General features: G+C 39.2%; 1 protein-coding gene across 1 annotated transcript in view; it reads left to right on the forward strand.

Annotated features, from left to right (window-relative positions):
- Window positions 1-42: 42 nt before the first annotated feature.
- MUC5B (mucin 5B, oligomeric mucus/gel-forming) overlaps window positions 43-21,795 on the forward strand; it is a gene marked incomplete at its 5' end in the record, with an annotated part of 85,301 nt that continues 63,548 nt past the window's right edge. Inside the window, 12 exons of the mRNA XM_010566014.1 lie at window positions 43-605; window positions 1,942-2,116; window positions 2,298-2,548; window positions 4,013-4,196; window positions 4,591-4,789; window positions 5,777-5,955; window positions 6,167-6,236; window positions 6,534-6,634; window positions 7,001-7,032; window positions 9,381-9,503; window positions 10,453-10,581; window positions 11,394-11,451. Coding sequence (XP_010564316.1) covers window positions 43-605; window positions 1,942-2,116; window positions 2,298-2,548; window positions 4,013-4,196; window positions 4,591-4,789; window positions 5,777-5,955; window positions 6,167-6,236; window positions 6,534-6,634; window positions 7,001-7,032; window positions 9,381-9,503; window positions 10,453-10,581; window positions 11,394-11,451 — 2,064 coding nt within the window. The remainder of the gene's footprint in view (window positions 606-1,941; window positions 2,117-2,297; window positions 2,549-4,012; window positions 4,197-4,590; window positions 4,790-5,776; window positions 5,956-6,166; window positions 6,237-6,533; window positions 6,635-7,000; window positions 7,033-9,380; window positions 9,504-10,452; window positions 10,582-11,393; window positions 11,452-21,795) is intronic.

The following is a 21,795-nucleotide window of genomic DNA, read 5'->3' on the forward strand; positions in this document are numbered from 1 at the left end:
CCACCCGCAGATCAACCAGCACCGCCCCGACCTCCACCACAGTCACGACCTCCACCTCCACGCCCTACTCCTCCACCACGCTGCCCACCTCCTCGGAAACCACCCTGCAAATTTCCACCACCACCACTGGCCCCACGACGACACCTACCGTATCCTCCACCAGCGCGGCCTCCACCACCACCACCACCACCACCGAGTCCACCACCACCTGCGAACCCGAACTGTGCTTCTGGAGCGAATGGTTCGACGTCGACTTCCCCTCCTCGGGGCCCAGCCAGGGAGACTTTGAAACCTACCACCACATCCGGGCCGCCGGGAAGGAAGTCTGTCAGCGCCCAAAGGAAATCGAGTGCCGGGCCGAGGACTACCCCGACGTCTCCATCCAGTCAATCGGACAGGTCGTGCAGTGCGACGTCCACTTTGGACTGGTGTGCAAGAACGAAGACCAGGCTGGCAAATTTAAGATGTGCCTCAACTACAAGATCCGCGTCCTCTGCTGCAGCCCAAACGACAAGTGCCCAAGCAGCACCACCTTGCCCACCACCAGCCTTACCACCATTACTACCACATCTGAACCGTGCTGCACCAGCACTTCTTCTACCCCTGTATTAACACCCTGTTTCTGTAAAATTGGCGATGCTATTTTTTCACCTGGTTAGTTCACCTTTTTTTTCGGTCTATATATCTGCTATTTAGTTTGTTATATGTATTTGTCATTAGGTTTTTCCTAATTTTTTTGTTTGATGTATTCAGAAGTTTTACTTGGAAATATTTTTTTGCCCTGTTTAAGTTTTTCGTCTTCTTTTAAATCTTTTTTTTCTTTGTATATATTGTATTTCCTTTTTTTCTTCAGGTGATGTGATTTACAATAGAACTGATAGTGATGGATGTAGATATTATGCCGTCTGTAGTCCAACATGTACAGTTGAAAGACACACTGGAAATTGCAGCCTTATTACTCCCCTGACCACAACTTCCCCTGCATTGTCTACCGTAACAACATCAGTTCCTCTGCATACTACTTCTGGTTTTTCTCCCATTTGTGTTTCTCCTGTTTACCCACCCCTTCAGGTATGTAGTTTCTGTGTCCATTTATAATTGTTGAAATAATATCAACGTTAGTGTGATACCAGAAAGGAATGTTCTCCAGTCTTTAAAACTTGTATGTGCAGATTGCCAGAATAAGTGTTGCTAGTGATGGGCAATATACATGACATAAATTCTCTATGTGCCTTCCTTATAATTTTTTTTTCATACTGAGAAAGCAAGCTACAATAATCTTTTCTAATGACTTCTGTTCTATTAAAACACTTTCTGATGCACTGTATTGCATAAATAACCAACATTCTCACTGAAATAATAGAGGATTATTTCTTGTGCATTTTGTTTCTTCACTAAAAAGAAAAAATTAAGCTACTGTGGAGGCTTGTATCTGTTTCTGTTCTCCTGCCTTCTTACCTGTACTTCTGTATGCATTCTTTTTTTCTGATAGTGATGGTCTATGCTGATTGTGAAGTGCAAGTATACATAGCTAGTATAAGGACATCAGTTCCCTTAATCTGTGACCTATCCCCCAAACCTCAGAATAGCTCCTCATGCAGAAGAAATAGCTGGCATCAAGGTTCCCATCTCCTTTTAGCATAAAAAAACCTTAATTGTGTAGAATATTGACAACCTGGTACTATCAGTGAAGATTTTCATTTTAGTCTTTGCTTCATTTTGGAAAACAGTTTCTGATCGACCATATCATGATCAGAATTACGAATGCCTCTGGTCAACATTACAAATCATTACTACCACAAATTGAAGAGAAGTAACACATATTAATTTCCTTTCCAACACCACCATTACTGGAAACAATATACCATTAAACTAAAAATATGAGTAAAGTTCACATCTGTTTGCAAACTGCTGTGACAGCAATTTTTGTTCATTTTGCAGCTTGGACAAAGATACAAATTATCCAACTGTACAGAAATCATCTGTAAGGGAGACAACAAGGTAGAAGTAATTCCAACAAACTGCCCACCTGTAAAGGAAATTACCTGTGCGAACAAATATCCAGCAATACTGGTACCTGATGAAGATGGCTGCTGTTACCGATACGAGTGTCAATGTAAGCACCAGTAGATTAAGGAATAATCTTTTTTGAAAAAAGCAAAATTTTGCATGGATTATATAGGCATTTTGTTTTCTTAGGGTTGCCTTATAAATTGTAATATAATCACTTCAGTTCCTAAATCCTTTCTTCTACATTAATTTTCATTTTAATCTTCTAAACATTTTCTTTCCACCAGGTGTGTGCAGTGGATGGGGTGATCCTCATTATATTACTTTTGATGGAACCTACTATACTTTCCTCGAAAACTGCACTTATGTCCTGGTGAAACAGATTGTACCTAAATACGACAACTTCCGTGTTTACATTGACAATTACTACTGTGATTCAGAAGATGGACTTTCCTGCCCTAAATCCATTATTATTTTCTACAAATCTGCAGAAGTGGTGCTGACCCGTAAACTCATGAATGGTGTAATGACCAATGTGGTAAAGTACACATTTTTTATTTCTCTATTTTTGCAAAAAAGAAATAAGATCCGTAGGCCTTACTGAGTCTCATCTGAAATACAGTCTGTTAGAATATTGCATCATGGAGGTAATGAGGGCAGAGGGTATCATTAGGGAAAAAAAAAAAAAAGATTACACCAGTATCTAAGAACAAAATGTCAGAAACAGCTTAGCACTATGCAGATATGAATATATTATGTGCATGTATGTGTATATATAACACTAGGAAACAGACTAATACAGCTGATAAAGAAGACAAAAAATGCTTACACTGGTGATTAATTCATGTTTCATGAAAACTAGTACATTGTGCCATTCACTTATGTAAACAAACACATTATAAAGAAACATGAATGCAAATCGCAAGTGTGATTCTTCTCTCATGTTGAAGATGGGTATGTATGCCTCATCAGCTGGATGACTAGGGACTGCTTCCTCTGCATAGGGAACTTCAGGCACCAGAGCCATGACGTGATTCCCCCTCCAGTTCCCTGCTGGGAAGAGAGGTATAGCTGAAGAAAAGGGGTAACTGGGGGTGTCACTTCACCTTCATGATCTTAAACTAGTGCTGGTAAGCCAGTGAAAACAAAAAGTCAGTCCCACTGTTACACTGGGAAATTTACTAATTGATTAGAGAACACAAACAGGTGGGAGGAAAAGTTTGTCTCAATATGCACTCTACTCCTGCAGAGCCATGCCAAGTTTTCCTTACCTACAGTCAGAAAGGCATGCTGAAGCAATTAGTCCCATGCTTCCCTGTGAAAGAAAACAGTAACTGACAGCTTTAACTCTTTCTTTATCCCAATTCAATATGAAGAAAGTTGCAGAATAATTCCTGACCAGAAGTTATTAAGCAAGTATGTCCACCTTCATAGCTCATATAAGATAGAGGCTGCAAATGGAACAGCTGAGATTAATGAATAAATATGACTGATACATAAAACTGGCACCAGAGACATTTGACTTCATTTTGAATTCAGACAACTCTTCCAATGCCAAGCAACATGTAGTATAGGGACAGTGTGATTTTGTAAATATATACAAAAATAACTTTTGTAAAGTTATTACATAACAATGGCAGGAATATTTCTGTAGTTAAAGAAAACCACCACCCATTTTCATATGAAAAATGTTTACAATAAACAAAATGATGAGGGATACAAAGAAAATACTTGGATTTAGAATGCTGTGCATTAGCACACAATCTGCACAAACACGGTACATAGAGGCCACTTAGATTATTATCACACTAGCAATATTGCAATACAAGCTGAGATATTAATGCATATATGCTGTTATTGCGATGCCAATGGACATTGGATGTGGTGCACAACAATATGGAGTTATGCATGATTATGAAGATTAGAAAATACATTATTTAAAACAAGCAGGCAGAAGCAGTGCTTATTCTGAAGTTGTGGTTTTTTTTAACCCTGCATTCAGATGTACTTCAACCAAAAGATTGTCAAACCAGGCTTCAAAAAAGATGGCATTTCTTTCTCCACACTTGGCATCAACATGATTGTTGAAATACCAGAGATTGGTGCAACCATCACCTTTAGCGGGCTGATTTTCTCCGTGAAACTCCCATACAGTAAATTTGGCAACAACACTGAAGGACAGTGTGGTAAGACAGATGCACTAATTGGAGGTGGGACTCTTTCCCCACCCTACTGTGGTTATTCTCACCCACTCTGACTATGCAGTCTCATGATTGACAGAAATTTTTGAACTGCAGTAAAATGGAAGTGAAAACAATTCTCGTCTTCAACTTCTGTAGGATCAAAAGCTCAATATTTCAGCAATGTGGGGTTTTTTTCTTTGGGTCTGGGGTTTTACGTTTGTTTGCTTTTTCCCTAACCTAAATTAAAGTTAATATAACTGTAAAGAAAGCACTCACTATGAAGCAAGGCACCTTGTACACTTCATAAGCACCTCATGTCCAAACGTGATATCAGCTCAATAATGTATTGTGCATCGCTGATGTGTCTAATGGGACTTACATAGCTTGTCTCTTCCAGGAACGTGTACAAATAATGTATTAGATGAATGCCGCTTACCAAGTGGTAAGATCATTTCTTCCTGTCCCCAAATGGCTCATCACTGGATCGTTGATAACAACAAGTCATGCCATGGAGTACCAATACCACCAGTTGTAACCACACCTCCACCAAAACCTCACTGCGAAACGCCTCCTCTCTGCAATCTTATCTGGAGCGAGTAAGAAAAAAAACTGAATGAATCCACTCTTTCTAGACAAAACTGCCTCAATATCTTACAAGAAGAGTAAGAACTATAGCCCTAGCATGTGATAATGGCTGAAAAGGTCACCTTAATGGCAGGATATATATAGTAAAAGGCCTTAGCAAAATAAACTGCTCTTCTTCAGTGACTTGGGTGCCGAAGATAACTGAGTAAGGAGAGGTGAAGTCAGAAAATCAGGGGTGCAGCAAGCACTAAAACCCATACTCCCTGGGTTGCAACCACGCAGATTTTTGTTATCTTTCTCCCTCCCTAACTTCCAGGGTATGCTCACTCACTCTTAGTTAGACTATTAAGTAAAGATTGAACTCTAAATTTGAAATGGGCCTTCAGCACAAACCGTAAAGAACCTGGTTGCCAACTCAGTTAACTGAGCAGACAGAAACATCTCAGCCAAAAAGCGTCCTTCATTCTTTGTACATTTAGTGTAAAACATGGAGCTCCAAAAGCACAAAGGCTTGTCTCCTGCAGTGTTTCCTATACTTGTGTGAGCTCTGGCAAAAGCTTTTTTCCAGCTGGGTCACTTATAAAGGTCCTCTTACACATGCTTGCTGTAGTGTCTAATAAGTTATGAGCTATAAGCTATTGTATGTACAATTTTTCTATCTCTTGGCTACTTTTATCATCCCCTTTTCCTCAGTCTGACACAGTTGCCTTTTTCATGAAATTTCTAGTGTCAGACTGAGGAAAAGTTGTGTACACATACAGAAACACTATGAACATTAGCCTCTTTAGAAAAAAAAAAAAAGGAGCTTCAAATTTCCTAACCTTTCCTTTCCTGAATCTATCTCCCAGATTATTGGCCATTCTTATGGTTTTGTTTCTCATAATACATTTCTTCCTGAAGCAGAGAGTCACATGTCATTAACCAGGAAGAGCTATCTGACAGGAACAGATTTTATATAGCGACTGATTAACATAAAAGGAGTTGGTTTCTGTCTGCAGGATTTTTGCAGAATGCCGTGATGTGATACCACCAGAACCATTTTTCAAAGGCTGTGTTTTTGATGGATGTCGCACAGCTGATGAATACATGCAGTGTGCCAGTTTGGAGATGTATGCTACAGAGTGTGCTGCTAGAGGTGTCTGCATTGACTGGAGAGGAAAGACTAACAATACATGCCGTAAGTATTCCAGAACTCAAAAATGTGTGTTAGAAATGGTAGCAATTATTCAGTAAACACATCTTACATATAACACTTGACTACTGTCTACAAATATGCAGTGATGTCCTTACAGAAGCTGCAGATGAAGAAGGCAAAGCTGTAGTCACTTTTGCTGCAAAAAATGCATCTACTGTCAATTCTTGATCTTTTTTCTTCTTTTTCCATACAGCATACAACTGTACAGGAAGCACAGTATACAAGTCATGTGGGCCCATTAATCCTGCTACCTGTGACCCAAGGTATGGAAAGAAAATAAACCACCCCAAAACAACTGCTTATATATTTCTTTTTTTCTATTTTTACCTATCTACTTTCCTTAGAAAATGGAGTTACTTCATAATGAAATGTCTTGTGAATTTGGATAATTTATTCAAGATTTATAAATATCAATCAGCTCTATGAATATAGTCTTCCTGTTGCAGTTCAGAAATTCTTTTGTCTCCCTTGTATCTGACACAGTGGCCTTCTACATATGCTGCTCTGTTTCCTGCTTCATTGCAAAAACATTGCACTCACATACATTCCTCCCACTCTAGCTTTGTTGAGCTTCCTGGCTATGGAGTAACTGAAGGATGTTTCTGTCCTGAAGGAAAGTCACTCCTGAGTAAAGACAGCAACATCTGTGTCTCTGAATGCTGTAAGTAATCCGTAGCTAGTTCGGGGAATAAATAGGGATCAGGATTGATAGTCAGGAGGCTTGGGTTCTACTGCCAGCTTCTACATGGTCAGATCATGGACAAATCAACCTCTTTAAGTTCCTTTCGACTCCCCATCTAAAAATCAAATAATAATCAACATTACTTTTTTTCCCATCTTCCTTCCTTACATGAGACCTACCAAGATGGTATAATTCTACATTTCAAGACCTAGTCTGCATATTCATTTTCTTGTTAGTTTTATCTTCACAGTATTTGTATTTAAAACTGCACAAATTTACTCCTTTATGTCAGTTTTCTGTGGTGTAAATCTCCATTCTTTTTTTTTTTCTTCTTCTTCTTTCCAGCTTGTAGGGAATCAAATGGAGTATCCAGATGGGTAAGTATCACGATTAGTGTGGTTTATCAAGCACAGACAAGTGAAGCAAGAGGATATTTAGTGTTTCCCAAAACCAAGTTTTGCTTAGGTTGGGGGAGACTTTAGCTTTTTTTCAAATGTTTGTTCCCTTTTAGTCTTAAAAATAATTACAAGTGCCAGAGCAGAAACCACATTACTCCCTAAAAAATTTAACAGTAAGTGATGGGATATTCTTTCAATAACCATCACCTCACATACTGGAAAAAAAAAAAGGAGAAAGAGAAAAAAAGAGATAGATGGTAGCAGTGGAACTTTGGCATATATGCTGCTTTTATTTCCACAAATTTGGCACTGAAGTTACTAGAGATGAAGGGACAGATTACCTGTTGCTGATAATATTGATAGTCCACATTCTTAGTTCCTCAGCTGCAGACAAATTATAGAAATTTCTCTCTGTAACCTAATGTGCAAATAAGTATGTCATATGATAATTACTTATTAAAAAATGAATGCAAAGCTCAATCACTTCTCCTTTAAACCTCTTATATCACTCACACTAACACTAGTAATAAATAGGAAGTGATAGCTGTGTGAACATGCTCGGAACCTTCAGTGGTTTCCATTATCTTCCCCTAATTAGCTTCAGTTTGAGGGTTTCTTATAAAATCTAAAAATACTAGAAATATGAAAAGGCTGATGTAATCAGGTATCACTGTATCCATGAATAAGTCAACTAGAAACAAATAGAATGATTTTTGTTTGCATTTATATATAATTTTTTTCCTCCTTTTTTTTCTTTTTTATGTAGCCAGGAGAAAAATGGACAAAAGATTGCCAGGAATGTGTCTGTGACAAAAATACTCTTCAAGTGCACTGCACAAAACACAACTGTTCTCTGACACAGCAAGTATTTTGTGACAAACCAGGTTACATGCCTGTTCAGATACCGATACCAGAAGATCCATGCTGTACCAGGACTGAGTGCTGTAAGTACTGTCTTAGTTCTTTTTCATGAGGAATATACTGTATTCATTCTGAGGAACTACAGCAATAATTTCTCATTTTTTAATACTTTGCCTTGATTTCATAATGCTTTTCTCCCTCATCCCCTTCTTAGGACCTTCTTGCAGAGCATTTACTAGATGCCTGCAGAGAACAAATTCAAAGATGAAAAGATTTTACATAGTTAGACACAGAAAAGTAACTGAAAATCTCCTATAATTTAACACTGAAAACACTAATGCTGCCATGACCTGAAATAATATTCAAAAACATTTTCTGTTTCAAAGACCAATATAAAAAAAAAAAATCTTAAAAAAGAAAAAGTCTTGAACATTTAAAAATTGCTCAAGAAAGTTCCTGAACCTCTGAGAGTCATCAGATTTCCCAACTGGTACAAATTTCTCTTTGGAAGTATCTCTTTCCGGCAATCACCACACTATTCTTCTCAGACAATGCTTTGTTTTACAAAGGTTATAGAAAAGCCCACACACTTTAAAAATAGCTAGGCAAATATACAGAATTAGTCATTAAACTAGCTTGTGTAAACAACACCATATTTGCCCCATGGGAAAACTTGTGAAGTTCATGCAAAACAAAATTACTTTCATTTAAAAATTCTCAGTTCATTATTTTCTATGCTTTCTTACATTAAACAGTTTGCAACACTAGCCTCTGCCCTGAGGTCACTCCCCAGTGCTTAGAGGGACAGGAAGTAGTCACAGTAATGCAGCCTGGAAAATGCTGTCCTACCTTTGAATGCAGTAAGTACTATGCACCATCTTCATGTGTTATTCACAGCTATATTTTTCTAAGTTTATGAATACAAAAACCTTAAAAGAAAAATATGCAAATTAGCTGTGTTATTATATTGGGCCAACAAAGCTGTAGTTTTTTCACATATTTCTGTTTCTTAAAACTTACACATCTATGACACCGTATTTCTTCCTTCTTTACAGGACATGGCTGTGTAGTCAATGAAACCTACTATGCAGTAAGTACACAGAGTAACTCACTATAAAAATACACCTTCACAAAGGTTCACAATGCAATGGTTTTGAGACTCCTATCATGGACCATATTTTGCAGAAAGGCCTGAGATAAAACATTCTTTATTATTTAATCAAGGTCAGCATATCAACACTCTCCCTACATGCAAAAGCATTTTCTGCTTTCCTTTCTGCATTAGCAGAATTTAATTCCAAAATGGATATTACCAACAACAGAAACTCGCTTAAATAAAACAATGAAAATTGTATTTAAGGATAGTTTAGCCCATACATAGCTCAGCTTTGTATTACCTGTGATGTACATACACAAAGTAACTTGCTTTTACTGACTAATAATGACTTTTTTCTGACTTCCCCTAGCCTGGAGCTGTCATTCCCTCAGGCCCCTGTGAAGAATGCACCTGCTATGAATCCTCTTACTCAAGGCCTCACCACGCTACTGTCAAGTGTGAGCCTGTTGTCTGTGACACAGACTGCCCACCGGTGAGTGCTATTTTGCTGTCAGTAATTCTTACTCCACTCAGCTCAAATATCCACCTGTTAAGGTCAGTGTCCTGACTCAATGTCATCTCCTGTCTATTTCTTTCAAAACAGGGTTATAAGTATACAAAGAAACCTGGACAGTGCTGCGGCACGTGCAAGGCAGCAGCTTGTATAGTAACTGTGGGAGACATTACACGTGTACTCCAGGTACCTATCCCTGTTTTAGCTCATTTCTGGTGAACTCTGCTAGTCTTTGCACTCTTTCCTCTCCTTGTCTACATCATTTATTTGCTGCATATTTTCTTATGTTAGACAAATGCTTATTTGGGCAAGGGCTGGACTGTCTCACACAGCTTGAACAGTACCTTGAGCCATGAAACTCCAGTTCTAACTAAGACTTCTGGAAGCAACTGTGATACTGAACAATGGCTTTCAGAAATCAGCATAGAAAAATACATAGATGAAAGCTATGGGCCCTTATTTGCCTTCAGGTCTGAAAATATAGCACATGTTTTGCTCAAAGGATAATTTTCTCTGTGGAGGCGGTTTTCTGCTCCAAACAGCCAATCTCAAGTTAGCTAAGAGCTTTAGGACAGGATGAGTCAGTGAAACCAGCAAGAAATCCTGCCATGTTTCTGAATGGACATACACATAAATTCTGATGAGAAAACCATTTAAACACAAATTAATTTTTCCAAATGAGTCCACATACTTATCCTATTCACACAAAAAACATGTCCATATCCAGATAAAAATACAGCCTCTTCATTTGGCTAATGAAAAACACTTACAGCAGTATGATAATACGACAAGTAACTATCAGCTGAAATTCAAGGAAATTGTTCAGAATAATCAAACCACAATAGGCAGCAATAAGACACTGGGCGGGGGGGGTGTTTCATTTTTATGTAAGAAGATTTTTATTCACTTTAATTTTAACTGCTTTCAGGTTGGAGAATTCTGGAACCCACCTGGTGATAACTGTACAACTTACACATGTGAAAAACATGATGACCAGTTCATTCAAGTCCTTTTACAGAAAAGCTGTCCTGTCTTTAACCCTGATGACTGTGATCCAGTAAGTACTCTTCTACCAGTTCTCATGTTTGAACAGGTTGCAGTGGCTAACACCAGCGATAGAAGGATCGTGGTGTCCAAGGCAAATACCTAGCAGAAACATCACACAGGATGTAGCTCTCATTTAATCCTCTCTGAATCTGGTCCACATCAACTTTCATTTCAGAAAAGCACACCAAAATTAAAATGGGTGATATATCAATCCTCATGGAGGATTGAGCATTAGAGAAAAGGATACAGCATAATGTTTTGGATATCTAAAAGCATCAGGTGACCTAGAAGCAAGAATCTTATTGAAAAATAATGGGATTTTTATTCCTGAACTACTTAATATTATAAATTCTCTTTTAGAATTCACTTATTGAGAGCCAAGGTCAAGGAAAATAAGCTACTTCAGTTCACATCATCATTCAACTTAATACAGCTCAGGGTAGATTAAAAACAACCCCACACATCCGAGGAGTCAGTTATTTCATTAATTTTGTTACCCTGTCTGACATAATCCTTCACCTGTACTGACTTTGGTCACTCAGAATATCCCACATGTGCTACAAGCTTTATTTCTGAAATTTTACTACTGAACTCTGACAGCAAAGCAGTTCCAGTCCCCCTCAATTGTCAGCTTTCAAAGAACCCTTATTAGTATTGAATTGAAGTAGTTATGTGCCCTTAATATTTAGCCTTGCTTGAAAATAGATTCCATGTCAATACAAAAACTTTCTGGTGCCAGAGAAACTTAGGAAGAAGGGAAAGTCTCTGCTTTAGTATGCAGATATGAAACCTTAGTTATCTTTTTCTGTTTTCCCACTCAAGGATGACATCAAGCTATCTGACGATGGCTGCTGTAAGGAGTGCCAAGTAAAACTGAAGAGTAAGTAATAATAATTTTGTTAAGAGCAAGTAATGACAGTATGTGCCTTATTAGGTTTATTAGTCCACCTTACATGGTAGATGCATAGACAGAAGAAATGAACAGACCAAGTTTGGGACCACTGCCTCACACTGGGGTGAAAAAAGAAACAGAGGGGAAAAGAAAGGAACAGAACATTTCCATCACTCACTTTAGGGCCTTGGAATATGGTGAACTTTCCCATCCCCTACTGCTAAATGTTAGCCTTTTTGTGGGAGGGAGAAGACTGTGACAATTCTCCAACTTGCATAGATACATTCTCTTTAAGGAAGAAAGTGAAGCCAGTCCTTGGAGGTAGGTGTGCATTGAGCAGTTACCACAGTACTGCTCTTTATTTCTGCATCCTGCACCAAAGTTGCATAAGCAAAAGGGAATTTTTAATTCATTGACAAGCAGCAAGAGTCATCATTTGGCCCTTAGCAATTAAAGAGAAATGCACTGTGACCTAATTTCCTATTTCAGCTCCATCCATCTCAGTTTTCTACTACAAACTGTCTATCATACACAGATACCTATTTATACGCACATATATTTTAACCTATTTTCCCTTGGTTTGTGACAACTTCAGGTTGTATGAAGCACAATACTTCTACTGTCATCAAATACCATGGATGTGTATCTCCTGCACCTGTTGAGATGACATACTGTGAAGGCAGCTGTGATGCTTACTCACGGTAAGTGCTATAAAAGATAATTGTGGTCTCTTGTCTTATACTCTTCATACTAGTTATATAAAGCAAATCACAAGGGATTTTCTAGTATGTCCAACATCCACCCAGTCATCAGCTCTTTGCATTGTGCTAACTAGAATTTTTAACAGACATGATGTTGTACTAGCTTAATTACGTCAAGACTCAGAATGTTTTAACAGCCTCTTCAGTGTCATAGTGAATAGACTCGAATTTTGATTTTGCCCATGTGAAAGTGAGGTTATTTGTTTCTCGCTATTCTCTCTTTTTGGACTGGCTTAATATGTGATCTGGATTAATTAATTTACTTTTTCTGTGACTGAATGAAGAGCTAGGTCCACCCATTTTTACAATGAGAAGCAATTTACTTATATTTCACTGTAAGAATGGTAATATTAAGCAATAGTCCTACATTCAAGCACACAACTTTTGGTTATATTTAGTAATGGTTGGGACGGGCAGTGGTATTTCTCACATAATTTCTGAATCTTTCTCTTTTGTTGGTTTTGCAATCAGATATTCTCCAGAGGCGAACACAATGGAACATAAATGCTCATGTTGTCAGGAAATCAAGACCAGCCAAAGAAAGGTGACTCTGATGTGCAGTGACGGAACCTACTTTGATCACTCATACACCTATGTGGAGAAATGCAGCTGTGTGAGCGCTGAGTGCTTTCCCCAAGTCAGCACCCAGCAGGCAACGAACCAGATAAAGGCCTCTCAGGAATAAGTGAATGTCTAAAATTAGAACTAGAGAGAAGAAGTAAAACAAGGGTTGAACATAAGACTAAAAAAAAACCCACTTTGACAAAATACAAAAGTGTTGAAAGCAGCTAAAATTTTGGATGAACAGGTGATATTTTCTGCATACAAACTCAGTATGTCCATCTATATTATTTCAGTTTTCATTACTAATATATCCCGCATTGTTTTTCAGGTCTTTTCTTTTACACCTTCAGAGGTACAGCATAAGGTTATTTTGACATTTTCTGTTAGTTTGTCTTCTGAGAAGTGCTGTACCATAAGACTGAGAGCTGGATTTACACTTGCACAAAGTCTGTTATGAGAACAACATTCTTTTCTGGCTTGAAGCTTGCCTGTGGTGGCATAATATAGACACTTGGCAATATCTAATATTTCCATTGATGTACACTGACCTTTTTTATGACATTTTCATTCCAGTTCATTGAGACAAATCAAAAACTAAAGTCCAGAAAACAAACAAACAAAACCCAAGGAAAACTGTAGCTCTCTGTTTCTTTATTTTTCTTTTTGCATTAAGGAAAACTTAGCAGAAAGCCATACCTTCTCAAAACTATAAACTCCAATATTTTGAACAGTTTATGATAGGCATATTTCCCTATATAATCTCATGAGAAAAAGAAAGAAATCCTGTCATGAGAAGCTGCTGCACACTACTCTTTGTTTACATAACACCATCAGCATAGTAACTGTATGAAAATATGGAAATTTTTTTGTTTGTGGTTAATTGTTTACAGAAGAAGTATATATATATATATATATATATATATATATATTTTCCCCCAACAGGGGCATATGAAGGATTTTTGTAAAATAATAATAATAATAATAATAATAATAATAATAATAATGTAAATTCTTTCCTAGGAAGCTTTTAAAAGTTGAACCATTGCTATTTATTTTGGTTTTGGAAAATTGATTTATTGGGCCATTTCTTTCGGAATTAATGTTATCGCATTTCTTAGTCTTAGTCATGTCATCTGGGTGTGGTATATTTTCTTCTTCTGTTTTGTTTCAGAATATTGTTTTATTTTTGTTCCTTATGAAAAGAAGTAACAATGATTAATAAATTTTAAGCATTTTACAGCGCCTCACCTTTGACTTTTCACTGAATCCCTCACATGAGAGGTGCTGGCCCCATAAAATATTTGCTTCCCATCCTGCTACAGCCATTTCTCAATAGCTCCAGGTCAAAAGTCAGTCTAGACTGTGGTACCTAACCCCCTGTAGAGCTTTGATACTGCTTTGAGTGAAAGGCACTCAAAAGCAAATACCGAAAGTGCTCCAAGCATATCACTTCAGATGCTATCAATTAGTGAGCTTCCAGTAAGCAAGCACACCTTTGAGCCTGTACATATTTTGTAGCTCAAAGTTCTTTACATGACAGATAGAAATTATCCAAAGTATTCTAAACCAGTTAGTCTCATATTTTAGAACCCACCGCAACATACATAAATCTCAAACTTGAAATTCACTGTTGTAAATCTACAAGTTTTGACAGGTTACTATGCAGCTTTAGTTACACTATACTTTGAACCAACCACCAGGGATCTGACTGCAGATTGTGCAACACCAAGCAACATGTTTTACACAATTTACTGATGACTACCCTAGGATCAGTAGGGGGAACAGTAAAAAATTAAAGGTGATGACCTTTCTCCCAGCCTTCAGTTTGGACAGCTCAGTAGAAGGAGTAACAGGGTAACAACATCACCTTTCTGCAGGTGCCCTGGAGCAGCTTAGGCCACTTTCTCACCCATTTTTCTTTCACAGAACAATAACAACCCATACACTCCCCCTCTGAGAGGTGAGCACAGAGTTCTCCCTGAGGATCATAGAATCATAGAATCATTTAGGTTGGAAAAGACCTTCAAGATCATCAAGTCCAACCATCAACCATGCCCACTAAATCATGTCCTGAAGTACCCCATCCACTCGCTTTTTGAGTCACCATCTCCAGGGATGGAGCACTGCCCACTTCCCTGGGCAGCCCATTCCAATGTTTGACAACCCTCTCAGTAAAAAATTTTTTCCTAATATCTAACCTAAATCTCCCTTGCCTCAACTTGAGGCCATTTCCTCTTGTCCTGTCTCCAGCCACCTGAAGGAAGAGACCGACACCCACCTCGCTACAACCTCCTTTCAGGTAGTTGTAGAGAGCGATAAGGTCTCCCCTCAGCCTCCTTTTCTCCAGGCTAAACAGGCCCAGTTCACTCAGCCGCTCCTCATAAGACTTGTGCCCCTCACCAACTTGGTTGCCCTTCTCTGGACACACTCCAGCACCTCAATGTCTTTCCTGTAGTGAGGGGTCCAAAACTGAACACAGTACTCGAGGTGGAGCCTGATCAGTGCCATATACAGGGGAACAATCACCTCCCTGCTGCTGCTGGCCACACCATTTCTGATACAGGCCAGGATGCCATTGGACTTCTTGGCCACCTGGGCACACTGCTGGCTCATATTCAGCCGGCTGTCAACCAGCACCCCCAGGGATCACTAGTAACATCATACTTCCTGCTGGCAAAAATCCCTGCCTCCTCCCAGCTTCCTGTTGAAAAATTGTTACTTCACTATTTGTTTTTCTAGTCCTTAGGCTCTTCTGCTTCCCAAATGAGGCCTCAGGTGGCATACTGCTCTCTTCCTTCCTTTCCACTTAACCCACCTGGCTTCCCAATGCAGCACTACTACTGAATTTCTAACTGGTTTGGCGAGTGACAGATTCTCTGGCCTTCCCAGGCAAGCTAGCAACTTATTCTTCTCCCACTCATTCTGCAGAAGGGAAAAGAGATTGTCTATAACATAAAATCAATTATCACGGTCCACAACAGTTCCTTGTCCGCAGTTAACCCACTGAAATAACAGATTGCCTGCATGTTGCTTCAAGATCATTATCTGTTTTTCCATGCAAAGCCTGTATCTCATTATCCCAGCAGCTACCCTCTTCCCTGGAAAACTGTGTGTGTATTAAGTCTGTGCCACCAGCCACTTCATATAACTCACTGAAATAAGAAAATCTAATATGATGAGGAAGAAGGGAATGAGAGACACATAATATGCGGCACATGGGAAGACTGAGAGGTGATAATGACAGGGACAGCAGAGGCCAAAACCAACTTAGAGTTTGGTGGCACCTAAAACAGTGGCATAAGAAGAAAAAAAAAAAAAAAACCAGAGAAGCAAAGGAATGGACAGACTTTGGTTCTGGCATGGGGAAACAAGGAGGCAAGGAAACAAGGAAGGGAAACATAAGCCAAGGCAAACCATGGAGGCACACAGAACCTGTGGCTGAAGACATCCTGGAGACCCTGCCTTGGAGAAGGAGGGATCTGTATCACGGATGCAGTCTCCGTGCTGGGAAAGAGCAAATGGGAACCCTCAATTCAAGAGAAGGAGAACAGGGGGACAGCATGCTTTGGGCATGAAAGAGCAAGTGGAAAGACTTGCAGAGACTCCCTGAAACAAGACACAGAGTAAGTGAAAAACAGAGAGCTGCAGTAGATGTAGTAGACCAGCCTTAAAGGCTTCCTAAATTTTCCTTTACATAGGCCTTATCTTTGCTCTAAGTTATTGCTGACACAGACTAGGTAATAGCTCCAAAGTAAACCTTTCTAAAAACTGGGATGAATGAGATCAGTTATATCTCTCAAAAATAAATTGCCAATTTTTTTTAAATAAAATTTTATGTTTAAATTTATTTGAACATAGATAATAATAAAGTCAATAAACAAACAGGTGGAAGAAAGTGATTGGCTTGGTAGCTCTTTATTGACCCAGGTCAGATTACTGTGCAGGTCACACTGAACTATACTATAGATAATTAATGTATATTACACCAACGCTAACACTAGAGGGCTCTAGGCTCACAGTTTACAAGCCTGAATGAAAAGATTTTCTGTCAAAACTGTTTCTTTCAAGGCACTTCGAAGTAAGCCACGTATAACTATTGCCTTGCTTTCAAGTCATTCAGATAAACTTTGCTCTTAACTTACTCTTGAATCTACAGGCATCCATTCCACATAACATACCAAGACTTGTTTATACGTCACTTAATTATTTTATTTTCTTATCTGACCATCTTTCAAACACAAATAAATTGCAGCAGAGAAATCATTCACTTAGGACAGAACTTATTCCATCTGTACAAAATTCAAAGGTCTAATTTCAATATTGGCTGTCAGCAGTCCTTCCTTGGGCATTCATACACTTGCTCCCCACTCAGGACTCCTATAATGTAGCCTAACTACTGCATGACCAGCTTATTTTTCCCCTTTTCTCACACAGCATTTTAAAACTCTGCAGTGTAAATAACAAATCACTAATAATCACTTTTCCACTATGCTTCGTAATTATCAGTAACACATAAAATATAACCTGAAATTATATGTCTATTCAGATTTACCACCTAGGAGTCCACTTCAAGTAATTCATTTCACTGTTAAAGCATGACAGCCAGCTTTTAAGCCACATCACATTCTGAAAACAGCTATGGAAAGTCTTAGGATTGTTTGTGGCACAATCCAGGAGCAAGGCTGATAAAAGACAACTCAAAATCAGAAACCACACTTTATAATAGTAAAACCCAACTCAAAGGAGAGAGCTTTCTTCCTGTTCAACAGGTTTTGTTCTACCATTGCAAAAAAGAGCAGCTCTGTTGCAACCAGCCAAATTAGAACAGTTTTATAATAGAACAGGAGACTAGTTCTATTTGAGCATTATTAATTTAATAATAAAACAATTATAAATGCACAAAAAATACATTTTTACAAATGATGCAGTGCTCATGACTGTCAGATTTTTCTTTTACTCCTTACTGTTTCAAAAAATCTCTTCCTTCTTGAGTCTCAGATTTCTTTTGGCATTCATTATAACTCTTATTTATAACTACAATTTGGTTATAAGGAACCAGCAAATGTTTGCACTGTTACAATAATTGTTGTTACTAACAATTATTCACATACTTAAAATAGACAGAAATTTTGTCTGCTAACTCCTCTCCTGCTGTTACAGCCATGGATGCAAATAAAATCCCACTTTTGCTGCCTCCTCTTTTAAGAAAGTAAAGGCTGTCCAGGCAGTCAAAAATGGAGCCATTAAACATGAGCAATTATAGACATCTCATGCACTAAGTCTCACAAAATGCTGTAGACAACTGCATGAGTTTAGTAGCCAATTCTGAAACTAAACCATTGCTTCTGCACTTGCACCAGTCTAACCCCAAGGATATCCCTATGACTGTTACTGGTTTTCACTGATTTCAGAAAAAATAAATGCCGGAAATATTTAAGGGGAGCCTGACTCCAAGGCAAATTTGGAACTGGCCTAAGTTTGGGGGAATATTAGATGTGGACTCTGCAGCTGTTCCGTCACCCAGCAAGGAGCCAGTCAAAACCTCTCCTTCCACTTTAGCTGATCTCTAGGGAGGTTTGGGGTCAAAACTGAGCTTTATCGCATTGCTCAGTGTCACACCTACTGAGGCACATGACTGCCAACTGCAACACAGGCACAATATGAGAGTTGGCAGACATATTATGACAGTAGGTGATATAGAATCTGTGGAAAAGGCATAATAAACAGCATCATGGAATGACCTCCTTCCACAGCAGAACTTTCTTATTCACATTAGTTAGTGGTTGCTCTGTGTTCTGGAGAATGAGATTATTCTACTTGATGCAGTTCTATCACTGCTGTATGACCTCATTCTAATTGAAATTCAGGTCCATTATTCAGATATCTGTTATTTTACAGGAAATGAGCATTATAATTGCACTAAATATGTGCTGACTGAAGATAATGCAAAACAATACTGAATCACATGCTTCATGGCAAGGTGCAGTTGCATAGCATTCATAATAAAGAAGTTGTCACAGTACGCTTGATCTAACAGAGGCATCTAAAAAACCTTTACCTTTAGCAAGGAAGCTATGGGATCAATATAATTCATCCCTCAGTAATCCTAGACAGAATTTTAATGACCAGTATTTCAACAGTCTTTTAATCTCAGCTGAGATTCCATCAGAAGTAATTTTTCAACCTAAATAATTCTCAGATTTCCAATATACTCTGGACTTTTATAAAAGAAAAAATAAGTTTGTTAGTCACTGTAAATGTATATTATGTTGTTATAGATTCTCTATTTATTTATGTGTGTGTGTGTGTGTGTAAAGACCAGCAAAGGTATATATGGGACAAACTCATCAACAATTCCACCTCTCATTTATCTTTTATCTTCAGTCTGAAATGCTTAGCACCAGAAGCTTCACACACACAGCCTGTTAATTCAGGGCAATTACTAACCAGAAATAACAGAGTAGCTTGCAATTTTGTTTGAACCTAGCAAGCTGGAGGTCCTGAAGAAAAGGCATCTCTGAAGCAAGCTTTCCAGCAGAATACAAACATTTAGCAGAAAATTCACAAAATCTGGCTTTTTACATAAACAAAGAGTAGCCCCTTCCCACCTTAGCTTATCATTGATTTATTAGATCTGCTCGTAAATTCTTTCCTGAAGAATTCCTTTATGTCACTGTCTTTGCAAGAGGAACAGTGGGCTTGAGGGAAAAGGAGGAATGCCACCAAAAAGCATTATGAACTTCACTCATCAGACCACATGGATTCATCTGTGCCTTTTCACCAGTGCAAGAACTCACCCGTGAAAGGAAGCCCTTCTATAGCAGTGGGTGACCAAGGCCTCAGACGTATTTACATAAAACCAGCACAGCCACTGCTGAATCACACCATGGAAAAGAGAGGAGACTTCTGTAGGATCACCAAAAAAGCCAGGTAGTGGAGGGAACACAATAAAAAGGTGCACCTCATGGGAATACTTGATCTTACAGATTGCCTTTATAAGTTAAATGCAGAGATATATTTGTGCAAAAATCTGGGCCAAACCTTTGTTTATACTTAAACTCCTACAAGTTCTCCTGTGACATAACTGCACTATAAAATTGACTTAAATTATCAGCCACTTATCTGGCACAAGGAAGACTTCAGCTGATTAAAGGACTACATGATCTACTGTAATCTGCCTGTTCTCAGCTCTCCAGGCTCAGAGTACAGCACAGGGATAGTGCAAAGAATAGTTCAAGTCTGCTCAACTCCTGTGAACCTCACAAAGCTCATGAGCTCTTCTGCCTCAGTATCAAAGAAGCCATTTTGGCACTCCCGAAGCAGAAATTCACACAAAACAGCAATCCTAAGCCACAAGGCCATCAAAGCTAACCTGTGCTCCAAGAGACAAGTTAAAACCTGTCAGCATTACACTGACGTAACTACAGTGGACATGATATTAGCAGGATCTCAATTTACCTTATGGGAAAATACAAATATGTGCTGTGACTAATCTCTGAGACTTTCAGGAAACTATGAAAATAGCTTGGAGACTCTTTTTTACAGTTCACCCGTCCCAACTGAAAATATTACTGAACATCCCAAATGCCTCAGTAAGCACACCTCACTTACCCAACTGAGGAAGCACATTTGAACAACACACAGGGATTAGAAATAAATAGACAAAAGTTACCAGAGAGAGACAGAGACTTTCTCCTACCTTGGTTGACTCATTCTGGTATGGTCACACTGGTGTTATTCCATGATTTTTCTAGCACACATGACAGGAGCATCAGGCCGTCATATGCTGGGAATCAAACACAAAGTAGAGCATGAGGATTATGATCTTTCTTGCATTTATGATAGCAACAATAAAGAAGGTACCATCTTTCTAAAGGCAGGTTATTTTTTCAAGTAGTCAATTCACTTTAACCTCAAATCTCATTTGAGATTAATCTGATCTGGTGACGGGGCCAAGCTAAGCATTCAGAAACTGCCCATGATAAAGCTGCCCAGTACAAATTGCTCAATTCTGGCGACTGTGTTTTTTAAAAGCTTATATCAAAGACAGAATTAATGCAATGCATTACAAATAATTTCTCACACAGAATTTAGTCACAAATGCCATTAAATAGTAAAGAATCAAACCACACTGTGCCCCACATGGCTCTTTGAAAACTCCTTTTACAAGGGCTCAGAGTAAACAGTATGGGATGAAACAGATTTACCTGAATGTGGCACAACTTTTTCATCCATGGTGTAAGAGCATTTTGGGAGGGAGGCAAGAGAACAACCACCCACTGCCTTCATAGGGCTTTTCCCACTCCAAACACCATCACAGCTGTCACAAACCGTTGAAGACAATGCTTCAAAAAGGTGGCAGCACAGGAGCTGTGAGGGGCTGGGCAGAAGGAAGTTGTGTCCTTCCCAGGGCCTAACCCCAAACTCAACAAGGTCCAGGAGTGTCCTCCTGGGAAATATTGGGAAATATGACAGAGAGGATGCCCTTCCCCAGGTGGCCTTCAGGTACGTAATCTTAAACCTGCAGGACGTGGGGCACCGCCAGCAGGAAACGCCTTGCTCCCGGGTAGCTGGCAGCTGAGCAGCTGAGGTGGTCGGCCTGAGGTGTGCCACACTCCCTGGCTGTCACTGAGGCTGGGTAAAGCCCCCGAGGATAATGTCCGCCTAAATGCGAGGTGTGGCCTGCCTCCCAGAGAAAGTGCTGCCCTTCGCGGGGGCTGCCAGCCACAGTTTACCTCAGCGCAGTCCCCCACAGGTGGAGGGGCGACTGCCACCACCCAGGCAGCACCTTGTACCACACATGCAGTGCGCCTGCAGCTCCAGGGATGGCAATTCACCATCACCATCACTTCAGCAGAAATGCAGTGAGGTATGTACCTGCAGCGCTCTACTCCCACTTCTGTGGGAGACCTGTTCTGAGAGGACTTGGCAAGTCTGCTGTGCTTCTGCTCATGGGACAGCAATCAAAACTGTGCCTGAAAGGCCTGGGACTTTATTTTCCCCTTTC

Source organism: Haliaeetus leucocephalus, unplaced genomic scaffold (genome assembly GCF_000737465.1).
Source record: "Haliaeetus leucocephalus isolate CR32 unplaced genomic scaffold, Haliaeetus_leucocephalus-4.0 Scaffold200, whole genome shotgun sequence".
Lineage (NCBI taxonomy): Eukaryota > Metazoa > Chordata > Aves > Accipitriformes > Accipitridae > Haliaeetus > Haliaeetus leucocephalus.